Below are 20480 nucleotides of genomic sequence, written 5' to 3'. Positions count from 1 at the left end.
TGAAATCTTTAACTTACAAGATACTCTTAGGTCTTCTTATGTTGAGACTTTAAAGCTCTATTTATTTGGCCTTGTATTGCCAGCATTAAGTCTTTTTTTTTTTAAATACACTCTAACTATTGCAATTTAAATATGTTGAATTCATTTCCCCGGGTATGTTTTGCTAGAGGTTTATAAAGGAGGACATGAAAATAGAAAAATCTTTAAAAAATAAGTGTTTTTTATTTTTAAATTCAAAAAATAAGTTTTTTTAAAGTATGGGAGGGGCAAATTACTTATATTTTGGGAAAGGCATCTAGGCCCAAGGAAATTTGAATCTTGGCAAGACAACATCTGGAGTTGTGTTAAAGAGGCAGACATAATAGGTCCTCTCCTTGAGGAGCTCATAATGGCTTATTTGGCAGCTCATTTCTTGCAAACATATGCTAACATGATAAACTAAGCTAGCTGAATAATATTTCTTAAAAACTGATTATGGACTGGAATAAATCTGAACTAAATACGTAACTGCACTATCATATGGCAGCACACAAATATTTACAATAATGCTTAGCGGCTTCCTACTCTGAAAGCTACAATTGCTTTAGTCAAAGATTCAAAAATCCATTTTAGCACACAGAAATACATCTTCAGTGACTCATTAGTGATGACAGTTTCTCCAGGGAGAGGGGGAAAAAAGTCTCCCTTCCATAGGGGATCACTGCTGCTATTCCACAGGAATTTAAGTGTACCCATGAAAGACCAGACTTGATTTTTTTTGAGCTTTTCTAGCAGAAAAGCTTAGAGATGGGAGAAGCATACAAACTCTTAATTCCCTCAGTAAGACAGCTGTTGGCAGAAGTTGGACTGTTGGCAGGACATTCAACACAGTCTCTAGAAGATGGCCCACCTTGGCTGGTAAGTCCACTTACCTCTAGGCGCAATCCATAATTTTTTTTTGGTGATGCTTTTAGAGAAGATGGAGAAACAGATTTTGAAGAACAAGAAAACATTTTTAAAGACAGCAGTAGCTACCTTTGGCTGTGCCTTATGAAAAAGATACAGGGAGATGTAGCTTTTTCTAATTTGTGGCAGAGTTTTCTCCTCAGAGCTTTAAAAACTTAGTTATTGTACTCCAAAAAAGCATATAGTGTATTTAAAAAAAGAAAAGCCTGCCCTGACACATTCTAAAAAAGAAGACTCAAATATTTTTGTGGTTATAAAGTGGTCTGAAGAGCATCATCAGTTTACAAAGAGGCAATAAACAAGTGGAGTTACTAACTGTACATGACCAAGTAATTGCTCAGCTAAACAGCAAGAGAACAAACTTGTTATTTTCTCCCTTCTTTTTTAGTCTCATACACTGCATTATACGTAAGACTCAAGGAATTCACTTAAAAACAAGAATGCTATGTGCAAAGAGCTATCAACATTTAAACGATGAAGTGATAATCACTAACCTTTGCACTTTAACTTTTCAAAGCTGTCCATACTCTGTGAGCCTGAGCATGCATGGTTGCATGGCAAGAACTGGAGATGACTCTACCAAAACTCCAGTAGAAATTTAAAGATTCTTAGCATGCCTAGCTTAACTACAAACATTTTGTATTCTCTGCTTTGATATTTTGTGAAAAGGACACTAGATGTAAAAAATAAAGAATTCTCATAGCTTAAGTTTCAGAATTAGAAGAACATCATGAGTTTTCTGACAAGAAGGCAACATTAGATGGTGCCATTAACAATTCAAATAAGGACCCCAAGATGTGTTTTCACTCACGGTGTACTGGTAAGTGAATACTCTGCTCATATGATATCCAGAGCCAAATTCACATATGGTTTCTTTACACTTAAAAGTTGATACAAGATAGGACATTTTTAATCATGCTTTGTTGTAAGATTTCACCTTAGAGTCCATCTTACTCAACTGATCAGTACTTTTTACACTTCAGTCTAAGATTTTCTACAAACCAAAACGTAAGCCCAAGGCCTAGCAGCTGATTATAACAAGGTCCAACTCCTGGTAATTCCTCTACCACACCCCATCTTAGTCAATGAAAATACAGCCCTTATACAAACAAGGCCAAATCAAAAAAACCCTACAGCTTTGAATAAGCAAGCAGCATCACTGGTCAAAATAAAGTCACATAAGAAACACTAGAATCTTAATGTTACCCACTCCAAAAGATTTGGTCTGCAAGTCCCTTCTAGCATATAGCTAGATGACACTTCCCTACTACACAGGAATTTGGTTTACTTGCTACTACGATTGTGGGTTTGAGACAGATTTAGTTTTACTTTTGAGATGATTTGGAAGGGGATCAGTGAAGAGGAAGACAGCAGAAAGCACCAGTGTTGACTGCAGAGCCATCCCATCATAAGCCCATGGAAAAGTTTCAGCCTCAAACTATCTTCAGCTCAGTCCTTTTATTAAAAGAAATTACTCAAACAGGAAAGGCTTTGGAGACTGGTATCAAGACAGCATTACTGACAAATGCCAGTGCCTTCCTCACCACCATAAATAACCAAAGAAATATAATAAGCAAGCTACAAGGCACTGTGGCTACCCCTGGATAACCACATCGTCCCCACCTGGGGCAGTGCACTCAGCAAAACAAGCCAGGTGTACATTCCCTATTTCTGCCAAAATATTACTAGCTCTAGGCTAACATTTGAAAGACTTTTACTAAAAGTCACTTAAAAATACTTTCCAGTTTCCCACTGGCACACTTAACTCATTAAAACCTGAAAAAAAATATTTTTAGTTTAAAATGTCCATTAAAAACACAAAAAGCTATGAAATAAAGCTTTCTTTAGTAATTAAGTTCAGAGACTGCTGGTATAACAGGTAAATGGAAAAAATATTTCTAGGCTTAGGAACACCCACATAAAAAAAGCTGCTAATTAAAGGACCCAATTTCACTCAAGTCTCAAGACAGACTTTTGGCTACACAGAGATTAGACAGCTCTGCTATTGTGGTCAGTACTTTTTAAACAGATTAAGTGTTACAGTTTAAGATGCTTTTCATATTATCAGTGATGTTAAACTCTATAGACAAGTCCTTACATATTCAAAGGAAATATTCCAATTATTACAGACTTCATTAGTCCATTAAGAGTAGCTTGTGATACAGACCCTGGTATTAGGACAGAAAGGAAAACCAACCAGAGTACAGCTAGACTGAATAGCTACCATCAAATTGCATTCTTAAGAATCCTATTCTGCCGAATCAAATAAGCCTGTTAAGACTGGTAAGCATCAGTTCATTCCAATCATGTCTTCTATTTTGGGTTTACTGCTGGACTGTATTTTTCAGAAACTTAAAGAACTACAAAGAAGCCTGATTAGTTGTATTTTTTTATTAGGTTTTATTATGACTTAAGAGTTTCTATTACTCCAGTTGGGTAAACCACATTTGAGAGTAAGTTTAACTGCAGGACTTCAGTTTCAGCCAAAATCATCTTTGCATTACTTTATTGTAATATAGCCTTAAATTTAACATTTTAAATTTACTTCATTAATAAGCAAGCCAAGCTCAGTAGCTTCAGTGCAGAATGTACTTATGTAACTTGCCGCACATTCATGTTAAATTTGATGTACATGGAGAAGAGACAGGTCAACTATATGATTCACAGGAAAAAGCAAAAATAAGCACCATTTTTTACCAAACTAAACAGTTCTTAATTCAGTGTTTCTTGTATGAGATCAGCTTGCTTCTGGCTTCAAGAGCTAGAGTTTGGATAATAGCAGAATGCTATTCCCCCCTCCCCCCCAGTGTGGATTTTCTACACTGGCACAAGAAATAGTCTTCAAAGCAACAGGTACTGGACTTGAATGTTTATTTTTTAAAGAGACAATCTGTTCTCCTTCTGTTTACCAGGTGAATACATGCATTTTAGATCATTCTGGCAGGGGTTAACATTTAAAGAGCAAGTAACAACTGGGGCTAAATGAAAAACAATGGTAAAAAGTTGCCAAATATTTAAGGTACAAGCAAAAACATTAATGCAACCAGTTTGATATCTAAGCCTGCTTTCTCAAAGAAAAATGGCACAAATTAAAGCTAAACAAATTTAGTTTTAGGTGGTAACTAGACTGAATGTAATGCTTCAAAGCATTAACAGTAGTTACTTTACTGCAAGGAAGGGGAGAAATAATTTGAATAGGCTCTGTATATTTAGGCTAGACCAGAAGCACTGTTACAGTTGTCATGTATGCAGAACTCTCATACGAATATGATGTTACCTTTACTACATGTAACAGTAGAGTCTATATTAGAAGTCGCAGAGCATAAATATCTTCTAGTTGTACAAGCCAGTTAATGAATAAACAGAAGAGCTGAAGAATGGTTTTCAGATATGTGTCCTTTCAAGTCTGTTCAGGACTCCAACCTGTGAATTTTATTCTGGGGTAAAAACCCCCTCTGCCTAATAAATAGTAATTCTAACCAATACATTTAGATACCATCTTACATTGAAATCTTGGTTGAAAATGCAGTCTCTGAAAACTAGCTTTATGTAGTATTAATATTTTACATTAAATAAGTATTAATTGTAGTTAACAGTAACTGAACTGAATGTACACTGAATCTTCAGGTGATGTGCAAGTTAAGCTATGTAACACAGGTGGGGTTTTTTGAACAGTTCTTAGTCTCTCTAGACAGTTTTCACACACTTGTCCCATAAATTACAGAACTTAGCTACAGTACTGTGCAACTGTTGAGTTCTTCAGTTTAAAGAAATTAGATGGAAGCACTATAAAGCAAGGAAATTGTGCTCTGCGAGCCTTGAATTCTGAGAATTTTAAGTAGAATATATCACTCTTCTCTTGCCTTGACTAGAGAACACCAATAAAGGACAGCAGGGTTATAAGGAGTAAAACTATAGTCAAATCTGCCTTAAATATCAGGGAAGTTGATACAAAAATCTGACTCTACAAGCATAAGCAAAAGTCTTGAAGAGCTGTATATTAAAAGGAATTCAAGAGGCCTTAAAAAAAAAATCTGGTGTTTTAAGTTAAGTACTATGGATTCAGCACAGCTGCATTTCACCCAAAATCAGCTTATGCTTTCTGTTACAGCATGCACACTGCCTCAATAAATACCTTTTCCTCACTTCCATGTTTGGAGCTCTTCATTCTCTCATTCCTCCTGTATTATTCCTTGTCTAGGCAGAGATTTAGAGGACCTAAGCCAGAGCTCTCCAGAGAAGACAGACTTGTTGCACGTAAGTGTAAAAAAGTTCCAAGTAGGACAATGTTCTTTAAGATTGACACATATCCTTTCCCCATTCCAGAACTGATTTGCAGCAGATCAATCTTGATCTATAGTTCACTTTTAGATTATGCTTAGGTTTATGGCAGCCAGAATTTGATCCTATGAATGTAAGCTCAACACACAAAAGAAAGCCATTTATCCTTTTAAACTCATCCTTACAGCATGTTTATCCAGAGCTTTATAACCAACTTCCAGTTTTAAATTATTTTCTTAGCACTTGAGAGAACCTGCATGTCACTCCCTCCTGCAGGAGATGGCATCACACAATCTGGTTTAAGTTAGTCCAAGTTTCTGTATGTGACCAGAAGTCTTACTTGTTAGAACACACCCTTTTTCCAACTATTCCCCCTTATTCCCTCTCTTCCCACCCCTCCCCAGTAATGGGCAGTTACTTCACAAGAAATGTAAAATGGGATATGGGTGTACACAAAACCTACCCTTCACTAATACTGAACAGAAAAGCCTATTTTCCAATTACAGGACATCTTTCTCTAAATTTAGGTCAGCACTGGTGCAGTCTGCACTGTGTATGATTACCACAAGGATAATACCAATAAGTACATATATTTTCTCAAACTGAAGATTTAAAAGCCTATGAAGTTAATTGGGGAAAAGTTTAATATTGCTACTTCAGAGCACTAAAACACACAAAGTGAATCCAATAGAGATCCTTGTATTGATTCAATATTAAGTATTAATTGCATGACCATCATAGCACCTCTTTACATTATCACACAATCACCAGAATTATCAACTGCTTTTAAAACTAAAAAGGGTACAGTCCAATATTTATAACTTGCACACTGTTACTATATAGAAACTAGGTGCATGGTACAGTGCTGCAAAAATGGAAGCCTGCAGTTTTGACAAAGATGCCAAGTCATGTTGTAGACAATTTCAGTCAAACTGGCAATACTGTTTAAGCAAATACTCAACACAGCAGGAAATAAAGGACAAAAAAAAGCATTCTATAACCAAATAAACATCTGAAATTTCCTTTCCCTTTAAGAATACAAGTAAGGTCACTTTTAGCCTTGGAACAGATACATGTTCGCCTATGATGATCTTGCTAACTACTACACAATATCTGATGTCCTCTGCTAAGAATATAGTTTAAGAAAGCCGCAGTTACAAGAGGCATCTAATGTAATATCTAAAATTTCCTTTATGGCAATTATTGAATTCATTTGTCTTAAACAGTGAATATGGGAAGATGGCCTCATGTTTCCTTTTCAATAGTACTCTGAGGATCAAGTGGCTTTCAAGCAGCATGGTGGGTTTGAAATTTTTGCAGTTTAGATCATTCTGTTGCGTTTATGAGTTGGTGAGTCTGTAATGACATCGCCACACTGGGCTGAGGTACGCTTTCTAGTTCCACCATTGTCCAAGTGGAGTGCCATTTCTTCTGATATGAAAGTGTTCAAATCAACATCATGGAGTCCATTTCTCCTTCGACTAGCATTGGAGCCACTGCTCACGTGAGTAGGAGAGCCTGGGGTACTTGAGCGAACACTTATACTAGCCATTGCACCACTAAGACCTAGGGAAGAAAAGAAAGAGCATTTAGATCAAACAGTGAAGAGTTTTTCCCCTGCATGCAACAAAAGGGATGACACTTATCCAGCACAGGTTTTAGGGGGATACTGTAAGCATTTCATTCTAATATTAGTAAACACACCTACTTATTTGAAGTCCAGAAGTCAACACCTTTTAGCTTTTACTGCATGAGTACCTAGAGCTGATACAACTGCTTTTTGTGATAGTTGAAGTGAGCTAATATACTGGACTGTAACATCATACTATGCCAACAGCCAGCTATCTAAGCATCTGGCAAGCTATTGGAAGTGTGTACACACATTCAATTGAAAGAGTAATCTACTTCAGTATGAACTCTTCAAGAGAGATCAATACTTCTACAGAAGTAAAGATCCCCTACCAAGGGCTTTCCAGGGTGATTTAATTTGGTCTTGTTTCAAATACCACCACACTACTCCCTGCAGTCCCTCCAAGTAGTCTTAGTTCTAAAGTTGTTGTATGACAGCAGATCTTGAACAAGTTTATACAGCAATAGTATTTAAATAATCTAAGCAAAAGCTTCATCTCAGGGCTGCCACTCTCAGCCAACACATTAATACCATTGTAATTCAGAAGAGCACTTCAAAAATCATGAAGAAATCAAGCAAGACCACACAATCCCTTGAAATTTGCAAGTGGCAGATCTTATCCAAAAGACCATGACAGGTACCCTGCTACCACTTTGATTTGTGTATAGTTTATTAACAACATCTTTGATTGTAAAAGAAATTTCTTATAGAAATACTTGCTCCATTAAACAAGACTATAAGCTTTGTACTAAATTAAACTTGTCTTTGGTAATGTTAATGTTAGTTTAGCAAAAGCAGAACTTTCCAAATTAAGGTTTAATAGGGGTTACAAAACATGCAAGCCTAATTCTTCTTAATTTGAAGTTCAGACTACATTCATAGGCAAGCAAGAGCTCAAGAATCTTCACTATCCCAACTGCTTCAAGTTTGAGCATTATATTTTCAAAACACTGTCAGCCCAAGAAATACTACCTAAAGCAAGAGTCATGCAAGAGGGGGAAAACACAGTAGAACAAGATCTACATCAGTAGATTTTTGATGATCTCTAGAGGTCCCTTCCAATCCCAAATATTCTGCAATCTTTCTAGCAGTAAGAACAAGCAATTGTTTGAACTATCCAGGAGGACTGTTTCAAGTAACTTCCAAAATCTTGAGCTGGCTCAGCTTTTGATGTTCTCACGAACCACAGGTCTCAAGTACTTTTTCTTTGTCCAGCCAGTATATGTTAGTCTTGCATATGCAAGACCACATATGAAGATATCCATTAAGTTGCTAAGTAGGCAGCTGGAAGTCATGAGCTGACAAGTAAAGACCAACAAAACCCTACCTATTAGCTCCTGATAGGCCACACAAGTGGTTTCAGAGGCTCCATGAAGCCCAGTTGTAGAAACCCTCTCTTTCAGACTCAAGTTCTATTTTGGAGAGTTAAGAAATTCAGTTATCTAGAAGACCAATTGACAGAACAGCTACATATGATGTTTCTTAAAGAAATAAGGCTAACAGATGTACAACATTAAGTATTGAATGGTTAAGTGCCTCAGAATAGATATTCTGTAGGGCAATAGAATCAGCACACACTATATACATTCCTGCAGACTCAACATGCACTTAAGCTCAGCAAGTTTCTACTATTTCAAACTTACTCCTCGAATAGCCCTGCTACCAAACAAAGGTCAAAAAGCTACACACTTCAAAGTGATAAAAGAGCATAACCTCAGACTACTTTCTACCTACAATGCAAGGTCAGAATTTCTTCCGAGTATGACATATGTCTAGAGTAAGAATGCAGAAAACACTTATAAGGTATTAGATTAGTTGCCAGAAGCCTCAAGTAGGAGATAAATGGATTCAAAAGCCATCTGCAGTGATGGTAAGTTGATGTACATCATGATAGCACAGGTCAACCAATTTCACTCTGCTGCAAATTAATACTGAATGAACATTTAAAGCTTAAATTTTGTAGAAGCACAGGATATACTTTTACACAGGTGAGGCATTATACAATAAGCAGTAGAAGCATGATGGTGTTCCTATACAGCTCTGAACAATGGTTAAGATCCTGCACATTCTATCATTAACATCATCTTTCATTCACAATGGCAGCAAGAATTTAAATAGCAGAAGCTGTTTTAATGAAAACAATTCAGAAACAAGATTTCTTCTAATATTCCCAGGATTAATGTTAAGTCTAACTTCAAAACCATAATGAAATGTGTTTCCTACAAATCTACCAAATAAAACAAAGCAACTAATTAGATGATAAAAATGTATAAGCAGAAAAATCCAATTCAGATGCTGTGACTTTGATAACAACCAGTGCCCAAAGTTTGGACAGGAAACAAACCTCTGCACAATTCAGACAGCAGCAAGTTTAGTGTTAACTGGCATGATGCATGTTAGAAAGTTTTCCAATGTACAGGATGAACTAAAACCAAATCCGATTGTTCACAGAAGCTAAAGATTCCTGACAGTGTTTCAAAGCCAAATTGATATTCTGCAAATACTTCCCTTCCTCCCCCACCAGCACCAGTTGATTCAAATCAAAACTGCTCTGAACACACAGGTTCACTGTTATTACTTCCAATCAACATCAATTTACATCATTTCTGCCAGTTACTGTTTTATTATATACAACCCATAGTAGCCAAAGACTAATGTACTAATTTTTATCATGACATCTTTTAATTATCTATACAAAGCAAATTTAAATGAAAAATTTAAATGAAAAAATTGAGCATCCCTAGTTGGTTATTACTGTAAAGGTGAACACATTTTTCAGCAACACTTTCAAGAACTGTGTTTAAGGAGAGCTGTTCCAAGTGACAAGCATTTGTAAGAGTACCAGATACAAAAGTCAGAATTCAAAAGATGCATTCGTAATATGCTGCAGCATATTCCAGAGCACTGCCAGGGTTTGCAAGCAGTGCCTCAAAGAGGCATTTACTTAGTATTCAGTGATACTGAATCACTATATTTAAAAACATACAACATTCAGGAGATAAGTTTTGAGACATTAAAGATTTCAAAGGCAGAAGAAAGTTTAATTCCTACAGAGACAGGAGCACAAGGATATTGGAACCCAAGAAATATCTCCAGTTTTAGTTTCATCTTGCATTTCATACCCACTAGTCCAACATAACCATCATTACCAAGTATGACACAGACATGAGTGACAATTTTCAGTTACTAGCAGTTAACCATATTACACAGCAGAGACTAATCCAGAAAAGCAAAACTGTTAACCTAGACATTTACACCACAGTTTAGAATTAAGTAATCAAGTATAGAAGAGTCAGAAACAAAGTTCAAGGCATGTACTGAAATATCAAGTTGCCATTTCATGAAAGCAAGGTCTTTGAAGACTATTAGTAATGCCATTAAAACAGATCTACTTTTTGTTAACAGAATGTTTCAGGAGCAATGATTCATTGTTCATTTCTTACTGAAATGCTGCTGTTGTACAAAGGAAATCTCAGAAAACCCATTTATTGTGAATTATTCCGAGTTAAGGCACAGTTTTGTCTATACAACACAATAGAGATTCTGATAGTTAAAGTACTTTTACTTCTAACATATCAAGACCACCTTTAAAGTCTGCCACTACTTTATAAAGGGGAAGGCCTTTAGGAAAGAACATGCCTCTTTCCCTTTCAAACTTAAAAAGATTAAAGTAGATGGAATAGTTGGAATATCTTGTAGTTATATTCCCATTCCTGCCATATCATTCAGTTAAACCAGCAACACAATATATTTTGTAAGTGGCAATTTCACAAAAACCTCTGCTTATACCCAAGACTACATTTTAAAGCATCTATTCCAGTACTATTGGCAAAAGCTGCAGTATGAGAAATTCTGATCAATACTAGCTAATTTATAATTAAGGACTCTCCCAAAGCTATCCAGTTATTAGAATGCTTAGCTAAAAGTGAATGTTTTGAGGAGTATGAAGTGCTTAAGGTAAATAAACTTGCTAATTTTGAGGTGACAGTTTATCAACACTGGTCTAAACAATAAGCTGTTTTATCTGCACTATAGCTACATCTACAGTGACTATGAGTTATTTGGGTTCCTACCAAAGATTATGTATGGAATAGCTACTGTTCAAAATTATTTTCCAGAAATTTTGTTCAGGAAGTATCAAAATTAACATTTAAGCTTACCTAAATGTGACCAAAGCACAGATAAATATAGAGTGGCATGCAGCTCCCTCTAGGCTACATTCCCTATTTCAATTTTTGCTCAGCAAGTTTTAGCAGCAGATATTAATACAGAACTCCATCCTTTATACCACATTACACCCTTTCAGACTACATCTGAACTCTGCTCTCCCATCCCCTATATCAGCTTCCTCCTCTCCACTTTGCTAACAACTTTTTACATTGCCATTTAATATTAAAACAACAGGATAGAAGGACTAATGGAAATTTAGCATCTTTAAAGGAGCTAAGCTACACACTTCTATATGCTAGAGCAAAGGTTTCCCCCAAAGGAACTGAATCACATTAGTGAGATACCTCAACATTAAAGCTTAGGAGCAAAAGCAGTAACACTCTCACTGTGCTGCTGCTGCCTAAACACACCTCATTTTTAGTAAGAAAGCTTGAGTATAATGTATTTCATAGTGTTGCTTTCCCCCTTTGCTTCCTCCTTCCCAAATCATAGTGCTTTCTCTCATTATGTTGGGAGACTGGTTTGTAAAGCATGGTACACATTTCTTAGCATGAGCACATTCCACCCTAGAAGCCCAAACCATAATTTCAAAGGTGGATGATGGACAGCCATCAGCACTGCAAGACTTAATATGCTAGCTCCAGCAACACAGAAGGAAAAGACCTGGCAAAAATCAGCTTTCAGGAATCTTAAGACAGCTAACTTAAGTTGAATGTAATGCTCATATCTGAAACTTCTCAGAGAACTGGAACAGTATTTCATTGTGTATTCAGAAAGTAGGTGAAGATGCATCTATAGCTATGCTAACTGCAATGATGTTTGGTGTTAGATGTTACATAAACTTGACTCTACATTTAAGGAGTTGAATAAAAGCATTCATCTTCCACTGCTATCATATCTTAGAACAGAGCCTCAGCAGATCAAGAATTGTGCATTATCTTAAGCTTTCTGTAAGTTTCAAAAACAGTTCACTTGAACTGCAGAATATAATAAGCACTTAATATGTTACCTTGAGCTAATTACTCAAGACAAAAATCAAAGCCTTTAAACAAAGGGTTTTTTTGGTATTTAGTTTGAGTTTCTAGCCAGATTCAATTTCAATGGTTATCCTTCAGCAGATTTATAATGGCAAGTTGATATGACAAAAACGTGAGTTTACTCAAGAGGTTAGATCCAAAAAACCTCATTCTCCAATACCCACAAATTACACTAAAGGATTTTCATAACAGGTGCACAGCATGAATGCCATAACAGTTGAGAACATAGATCACATACATTAAAAAACTATGAGTCAGCTTAATTTTACCTTGGTCATTTTGCTTTTAGCTACTGCAACAAGTCTTGAAAGCAGAATAGCATAAGAACAGGTTTTCCTATAACGTGAAAACTATTGATAACTAATAGCACAGAATTAGGTTTGTTCTAAAATGCCTAGCTTTTGTCAGAAACTGTCAACTACCTCACTGAGCTAAGTCAGATGTAGGTCAGATGCAACGAGGCTTGAGCTTAGAAGAGCTAAGGTTAAAGTGCTGTTTCTTTTTCTTTTCAGATGCAGAGTACAATTTTAAGACCATCTTGATGCCTGAAAATATTCTGTAGTGTTACAGGCTAGGGCATAAATCCAGATTCATGCACTGTGTTCCTGAAAAATATTTTGCTCTTAGCTAACTTTTGTTGCTAGAGCTTCTGTCATGAATTTCTCAAATTTAAATCATGAAGCATTTAGAGGTCACATAATTGAAATGCAGAGATTCTTCCCCCCCAAACATCAAGATCAGTTATAGAACTGAGATCTTCAGACACAAATGCCTATTTCTGAAAAGTAGTCAATTAGCCAGGTAAAGCAGCTCTGAAGAGCTGCATTTTGTCTTAAACACACTTCTAGTTCTACTTTACTAAAAAGACCTTGCTTAGAGCAGCAAAAGTTTCGGCATTATCCCTCCAACTCCAATTCAGTCCATCTGACAAATATGTCAGAGAGCTACTCCACTTCTACAGAAAACTTACCAGCATAAACAATGCCTCCCTCCTCCACACATCAGTCAAAAACTCCCCTGAAAGTCTTAGTCCAGAATGTTTGCTGAGACTGGTACTCACTACCATCCTGTTTTCTCATAATTTTCCACAATGCCTAGAAGCAGCAACTCACTTTTAAACAGCCTGCCAAAAATGCAGATACATAGTCCTACAGAAGACAAATTTACACACACATGAAGAGTCCATGCAGGTTCCAAAACAAAAGGTAGTTCTGAGAAGACTGATATAAAGGAGAACAGTTTGGGAGACAGTTTAATCACAACTTCTTCTGATGTAAAAGGAAAAAAGGGGAGGGAAGTTGGAGGAACACTGACATTCTATGCAATAAACTAAAAACAGGTACAAATCTAAACACAAGCTTAGTCACTAAAGGATTAGCACAAAAGCATCTGTGTCAAACAGATTGAAACTGATATCAGGAGAAACTAATCCAGAAGGTGACTGACATGTAATCTTGTCTACCAGCTGATGAAGTAGAACAGCACATTTCTAGTCTCTGCAGTGCTACTACAGCACAGAACTGCATGTGGTCCTCATGAACCTGTATTAGTTAGTGAAATACAAACAAAATCAACTTTTTACCTAACAGTTCATACATGTGCAAGCTAAAGAGAAATGACTTCCATAAGACACCGATGTGAAACAGATGTTAAGAAACAATGCAAGGACATGAAGAGTGCTACATTACCAAGACACCTATGAATTTACTCTGCTTGAGAGATCTCACCAGGCTGAAGTGAGATCTACCTAACTTACCCTCACTTGACAAACCTTTAGCTGAAGTGAACTGCATACAGGATTCAACTACAGTTTCAGAAAATAAATTTTAAAGATTGTTTATCACTACATGATATGAGAGTCACCTTCTGCAGTGGTTCTTTATGAAATTAGCTTGACCTACTAGATCTGTGCACCAGTGGTACTTAATTCTGTAACCAGTTTCCAAAATACAGAAAACTGCCCAAAACTACATGACTGGGTGGGAGCACACTTGTTTTAAATGACAGAGCCACAAACAATACCAGAATCAAGCTGCCACCTAGACAGTGTCTGGCTTATGTATCTTGAAAAATTGCCACAACAGAGCAGAAGGGAAGACTGCATTTTTAAGTATCCTTTCCATTGATCCACTCATCCAATTATTAACCCACTAATCCCCTGCTCACACTGAGGATATTGAAATGGTGAAAAATTTGTTAAGTTTCACAGATAGTATTTCTAGGTAATTTAATTTTTAATATACTTTTAGAATGTCTACTATTTATACCCTAAGATATGTGCTTATTTGCACTCCCCCTTTGATTTTTAGAAGGCATAAAAAACAATGGTGAACTACTTCATTTCACTGTTCATGCAGTATCTTTTCCTCATATTCAAGATATTTGACTAATGCAGCATTTTAGTAGCAAACAAGCCTAATACATGCAAAAACACATTGATTCCTTCAGAGAAGCAAGTAGATACCTTCAGCTGAAGCATCAGGTACATGACATTAGGACATCAACAACTGCCAAGAGCCAAAGCTTAAGAGGAAGACATGCTTTAAGAGCCCCCACCCAATTTTAACCAAGTAGTACCAGGAAAAAAAAAACTGTTACCATGCAGAGCTATGGCTTCACGGAAGGGCTGCAAATCAGTCTCTACAGATGAGCTAGTTTCTGTTGAAGTAGCTCGGTTAGGGGATACTACAGTCAGTCTTGGGGGAGCTCTAGAATTTCTTGGAGGAGGAACTTTTCCACATAGGAAGCTGATCAAGTCTTCTCTACGAATAGTTCTTCTGCGTTTTTTAACCCAAGCTAACACATCCTTATTCCGACGCTGATAGCCAATTTGAATTCCTACATCAAAACTTCGTTGATGGGCATCCACACTTTCTGCAAGAAGACAAAAAGGTATTCTTAGCAAGTGTCACAAATAGAGCAATTTATAGTATGACATATCACTGACATGGCTTCCTGTCAACCATGATAAACAAGGAAGATGTTCTACAGGTTATTGCAACAGTAGCAAGTTAGCTGTAACAAATTTGATAGCACTGAAAAGTTGTTAAAACTAAAGAGAAGGGTAACTTAAAAGGTTCCGCCTTCTTCACAAATCAAAATGTTAACAACTCAAACCACTTAAATAGCATTCATTTACTATACTTCAAATTAACACTACAGTAGTGTTTTTTAAATGTTAATACAGTGTAGTTTTAAACAGATACTTTGAGCTTGTCAATCTGAAGGCACTTAAATTAACAGACAATACACTTAAGAGTGTATCAGTTCAGCCAGAACACAACATAAAACAAAGAAAACAACTCGTTTTCTTAACTCCTATAAGAAATTTTCAGAAAAATCTAATTTCTTCAGTGTCCCTCTTATTCAACTTAAACTGCACAGGCAATTTACAGGAGGGCATAGCTTTGAACCTAGTTAGAACAGAAGTGTCCCCAACATCTTACAATCAGGCAACAGATCAATTACAAAATGAAGTCTAAGAAAATTCTTTCCCCATTTAAGAGCCCATTGCAAATCTGATACACTAAAGCTTTAAACAGGTATTACTTGCAGTTAATCCTACTACAAAATGCAATTTCATTCCCCATTGATGTAATTGGTCACCTGTGCACATCAGTTATAACTTTGCCTCCAACAGATACTCTTACATGATTAAATTAGTTTCCAGACTTCAGTAAGTTAACACTTCCAGCTACTTGTTTAAGAATTATGTGAATAAATTTCACAAAGAACAGTAACAGGTAGGACAAACCATACTTTGTACTCAGCAAATATCTGACAAACAAGGTGAGTGTAACTATTGGAATAGCTGTTGGCAAAGCTCTAGTTTTATGAAAATGACTGCCACATTAGCCCTTTCTCCATTAAAGGACACCAAAATAATAGACTCCAATCTAATTTACACTAAATCAAGAGGTTTTTTTAATGTCAAAACTAAAATAGCATTTTGTATTGTTTTACTAATAAAGTTCAACATAATAGCCATTTGCCCAGAACAGCTTTAGGAGAATTGTTTAAAGAACAAAGCAATGATATACTCAAAGCTAGTTTTCACAAAAAAAACAAAGCAAACATCACTATTTAATTCTATTCTTAAACATTATTCTAAAAGCAAGTTTCAAAGGTACCACTGCTTGGTCCAGAAAACACCACTAGAACCAAAACCTATACTGTCAAATAGCACTGCTTCAGACATAACCTACCAAAAACACCTCAATTTGATTATTGGAGCTTTTAAAGTACAGACTGCATAGGTATACACAGAATACACTAACACATTACTTCCTTTAATGCACTCTAAAACTAAAAGCATTTCGCCCATGCTACCTTGTAATCAAAAGACTTGAAGATTTATGACTGCTAATTTCTGTCAAAGCAGTGCCAACACAACAGATTATTCCTTCAGCCATTTTATATTTCACAACAGCTACAATTCTGATGCACTCTCACTAATAAAGGCTACTAAAACTCTGGAACTAGTTTGGAAATTGACAACATTCCTTTAATCACTTCCCGAAACCCTTGAACAAGTCCCCTACGAGAAGTGAAGAGCTCAGTTTTAAGCATGTCAGCAATCTGCTCTCCTTGTACACAAGGAGGCTTTACAAAGGGCTAACTATGAACTAGTTAGGAGGTCAAACGCTGAATGCTGATGTAGACTGGAAAAATTTCAAGTCTTCATCACCCTGGAAAAGATTAGATTTTTATGTTAAAACTACAACTGCTTTGTCTACAAAGTTAAGCTAGTGAGAGACAAGCAGTCGAGTCTCCTTCATTATGAAGCCAGTAAGTACAAACCAACACTGCAAAACATACCAAGCATTTAATAAATAAGGTCAAATGTAACCTCAAAAACCATATTCCAATGTATACCTAGGACTTTCCATAGCAGTCATAAATTCTAAAGCCTACAATTAGGATCCACTTTAGTGCAATCTGGAAGATAATCTGACAAATATTGTGTCTTTAAACAAGCTATCAATCAACAGAACTGAACCAAAAAATTCATGATCCAAAACCTGCACAGATTTCAGAAAGTATGACATATTAAGTTTAAGTTAGTCTTTTAATCTATTTTTCTTCACAGAAAACACTTGACATTCAAGAAATGGAATTTTCCGTATGCAGCTCTTGCTAAAAAATTTTTTAAACACATTAAAAATTCAAACAGTTACAGATCAGAAACCAGCTGCAGGGGCAAGAGGCAGTTGGTAATGTTCATCACCCCAAGTACTCCTTCAGTGTTTTGACTTTTAAAGAGCAGTGTTCATCACCAGGAAGGCAAGCTCACATTAAGAGACTCACACTTTGCTAGTATGCAGGTGCATAGCTGATTCTACCCATGCTCTCTACAAGTTCCTGCTAAGGGGATCTATTCACTTGGGAGTCAATTAAAAAAAAGATGGTAGTTCTGAGCAACTGAGGCACTTTAGCACCAAAATAAACTTTCTTAAAGTAGACTTTTAAAAAGTGTTGCTTTTTAAGGTATTAAGTTATAGCTGACTGAACAGCTTCCTACTTAAATTCTAGTTTCCCTAATCACTGACAAACCATATACATCTTTTGTTAATTGCATTACATGAATAGGGCTTATTTTGCCTATAATACAAGTAATCAAGTGATCTAATCAAAAATAAACAGCCAGAGCCCTTTGTAAGTAAGGATGCTCTAAAGGACAATATTGCCACTGGTAAAAAAGACTAATTATTCCAGACAACTTGTTAACATCACCTCCTGCTATTCTAGCACCATCCCCAAGTGACAAGTGTCCCTGTCCATGTTCTAGTGACCCACTCCCTCAGGCCAACACCTACCCTGTGACGCAATTTGCTGCCCCTTTACAATGACCTATGATACATACACAACATTTGCATGTACTTTTCTGCAAGAGAGGCAAGCCTCTAGCAGTGAGGGTTACACATCTATGTTTCCTCCTTGGTCTCTTCACATTTGTCAGAAACCTGATCAGCCCTCAAACACACTACAAAGTTCAACTGTTTAAAGTAAATCTACATATTGGGAAACCAGAGACAAATGAGAAAAAACATGCAGGCCAAGCTACATTAGTGCTATACAGACAATAATATACCCCACAACTCAAAAGTCATTAAAAACTAAGTCAGAAAAACAACAATTTGCAACTTTTCTAAAAAACTTGTTTTCCTTACTGGTGATGAAAGACAGTAATAATTGTAATCATGCTGTACCAATTCAAACATTTACTTGTGTCTTAAACATTTTTGTATGATTTTTTTAAACTAGAAACCAATGGTTGATTCTTCTACAGAAAGAAATTCTTGCATTAACCCTAACAGCAGCAGAATTCAGAAACAAATCTTGACAGACAGAAGCATACAATCAAAATACCCGAAGCACATCCATGTACAACATACAATGTAGGCTAACATTACTTTCTTATAGTCACCCTGGACATAGTCATAATGACAGTCTGGTGCTTAAAATAAACTGTGAGGCTTATTTAAAAAGCCTCACTGTCACAAGTACATGAAATTTTATTTTTGTCACATAACATCTACACAAGATGTTACAAACACTAAACCCAACTTATGCTTCACTTCAAATGTGAATGCATCATACTGCTATCCCCGCATTTAGTAGGCCTTGTAACAGACAAAATGCATGAAATTTAAGCACTGTTTAATAAGCTATTCTACTCTTCCCCTGAATTCATCAGGAATAGCTATGCATTAAAAGCATCCTTTTTGCAAGGGTCTAGAAGTAAAATAGCTTTTAAGTTATTAGTCACCAACATGAGGCAACAGAGAAGATTCAACTATCGTCAGCTAAAGTGGCCCAGGGAAAAACTTGCAAGATCCAGGAAGCAGTCTCGGGTTAGATTTTATCTGGGTGAATAAGAGACATTAACAGGCCCTGCTTATGAGTAAGCCGGGGCAGGCGGCCGAGCGGGGCTCGGCTCAGCTCAGCTCGGCGGGGCAGGCAGCCGGGGCAGCCCTTACCTTTGTAGAGGTTGGTGACTGCGGTGGCGGCGTTCTGGAAGGGGACCCAGAGGGAGAGCCCTGGCTGCTGGCACACCCGGTCTGCAGGGAGGGAAGGACACACGCTGTTTATTTTGGAGTCACCAACTCCGAACGGCCATGTTAGGTTTCGCCATTTTGTTCCACCTTCCGAAGGCAACCCGGGATCCGGGCCGAGCAGGGCGGGCGGGCCGGCGGCGGCCCGGGCGCGGGCCCGGCACGGCGGCGCCCCCGGCCCGAGGGAAGCGCCGGGCGCTGCCCCCGCCCGCCGCCCCGCCGCACAATGGGGCCGGCCCCGCGCTTCGCCATTTTGTCGGAGCCGCTTCGCTGGGCTGGGCCGCCGGCAGGGCAGGGCCGGGCCGGGCCCCGGGCGGCCCCGTCCCCCCGCCCCGAGCCCACCAGCGGGCTCGCCCCGCGGCCTTAAGGCGGCAGCGCCCGGGGGCGACCCCCCCCCCGCCCCCCGCAAGGGCCGGGCCGGCAGCAGCGGCCGGGCCGGGCCGCCCCGCCGGCGCTGCGAAGGGCGATGCCCCGGGCGGCGGCGGCAGCTCCCCTCACGCCATTTTGTTTTCCCGTCTGCCTCTATGGAGGGGCGCGGAGCCCCCGGGCCGGAAGCCCCCGCTCCTCCCCCTGCCCGGCCGCCGCTCGCCGCCCCATCCCCTTTGTGGCGCCGCGGCCCCGCCGCCGCCGGCCGCCCCGCGCCCCCCGCCGGGCCTCGCCGCCCCCGTCCCCCCGTCCGCCGCGGCCCAGGCCCCGCTCGCAGCGCCGCCCCCCCTCGGCTGCCCGCGGCGCGGCCCCGCTCGCTCACCCTTGTAGAGCTGCGCCACGGCGGTGGCCGAGTTTTGGAAAAGGTGCCAGAGCTTCTGCTGCTTGTGCTCGGGCTGCGCGGCCGCCTCGTCCTGCAGCTCCGGCGCCAGCGCCTCCTCCTGCTCGGCCTCGGCCAGGCACTGCCGCTCCCACTTGCTGAACCAGTGCTCGGGCCCGTGCTCCTGGATCTCGGCCTCGCCTTCCTCCTTCTTGTCCTCCATCCTCCGGCCGCCTCCGCGCCCGCCGCCGCCGCCCCGCGCAGGCCCAGGCCCAGCCCGGGCGGCCCCGCTCGCCCGCCCGCCCGCCGCGGCCGCGCTGCTCCGGAGCCGGGCCGCCCCTACCTCACCCCCATACTCCCGCCGCACCCAGCCCCGTCTGCTCGCCGGCTCCAAACACACTGAGCGCCGGCGCCGCCCCGAGCGCAGCAAAACCCGGCGGGCCGCCTTGGAGCGTGCTGCCGGGAAGGGCCTGCCCCTCGCCGCCTCACTGGCCGGCGCCGCCCCGACGCCGCCGGTTTGAACGGTTCCTGCGAACCGCACTGGGCGTTCGGCACGTCCGTCACGCGGTGGCGTCACAAGGGGGCGGGCCGACACGCAAGATTGGTTACGCTGTCAC

General features: G+C 39.3%; 1 protein-coding gene across 1 annotated transcript; it reads right to left on the bottom strand.

Annotated features, from left to right (window-relative positions):
* Positions 1-3799: 3799 nt before the first annotated feature.
* On the bottom strand, positions 3800-20151 carry HAPSTR1 (HUWE1 associated protein modifying stress responses). Its single transcript, XM_067306711.1, has 4 exons — positions 19867-20151; positions 19044-19124; positions 14662-14937; positions 3800-6792 (listed from the first exon to the last, which is right to left on the bottom strand). Exons 1-4 carry the CDS (start codon positions 20084-20086, stop codon positions 6548-6550), a joined length of 822 nt encoding a protein of 273 aa, XP_067162812.1. The 5' UTR covers positions 20087-20151; the 3' UTR covers positions 3800-6547.
* Between the last annotated feature and the right edge of the window lie 329 nt (positions 20152-20480).

This window comes from Apteryx mantelli, chromosome 16 (assembly GCF_036417845.1).
Source record: "Apteryx mantelli isolate bAptMan1 chromosome 16, bAptMan1.hap1, whole genome shotgun sequence".
Lineage (NCBI taxonomy): Eukaryota > Metazoa > Chordata > Aves > Apterygiformes > Apterygidae > Apteryx > Apteryx mantelli.
Note: the sequence above shows the minus strand (reverse complement) of the source record. Positions and strands in the feature narration are given on the sequence as shown.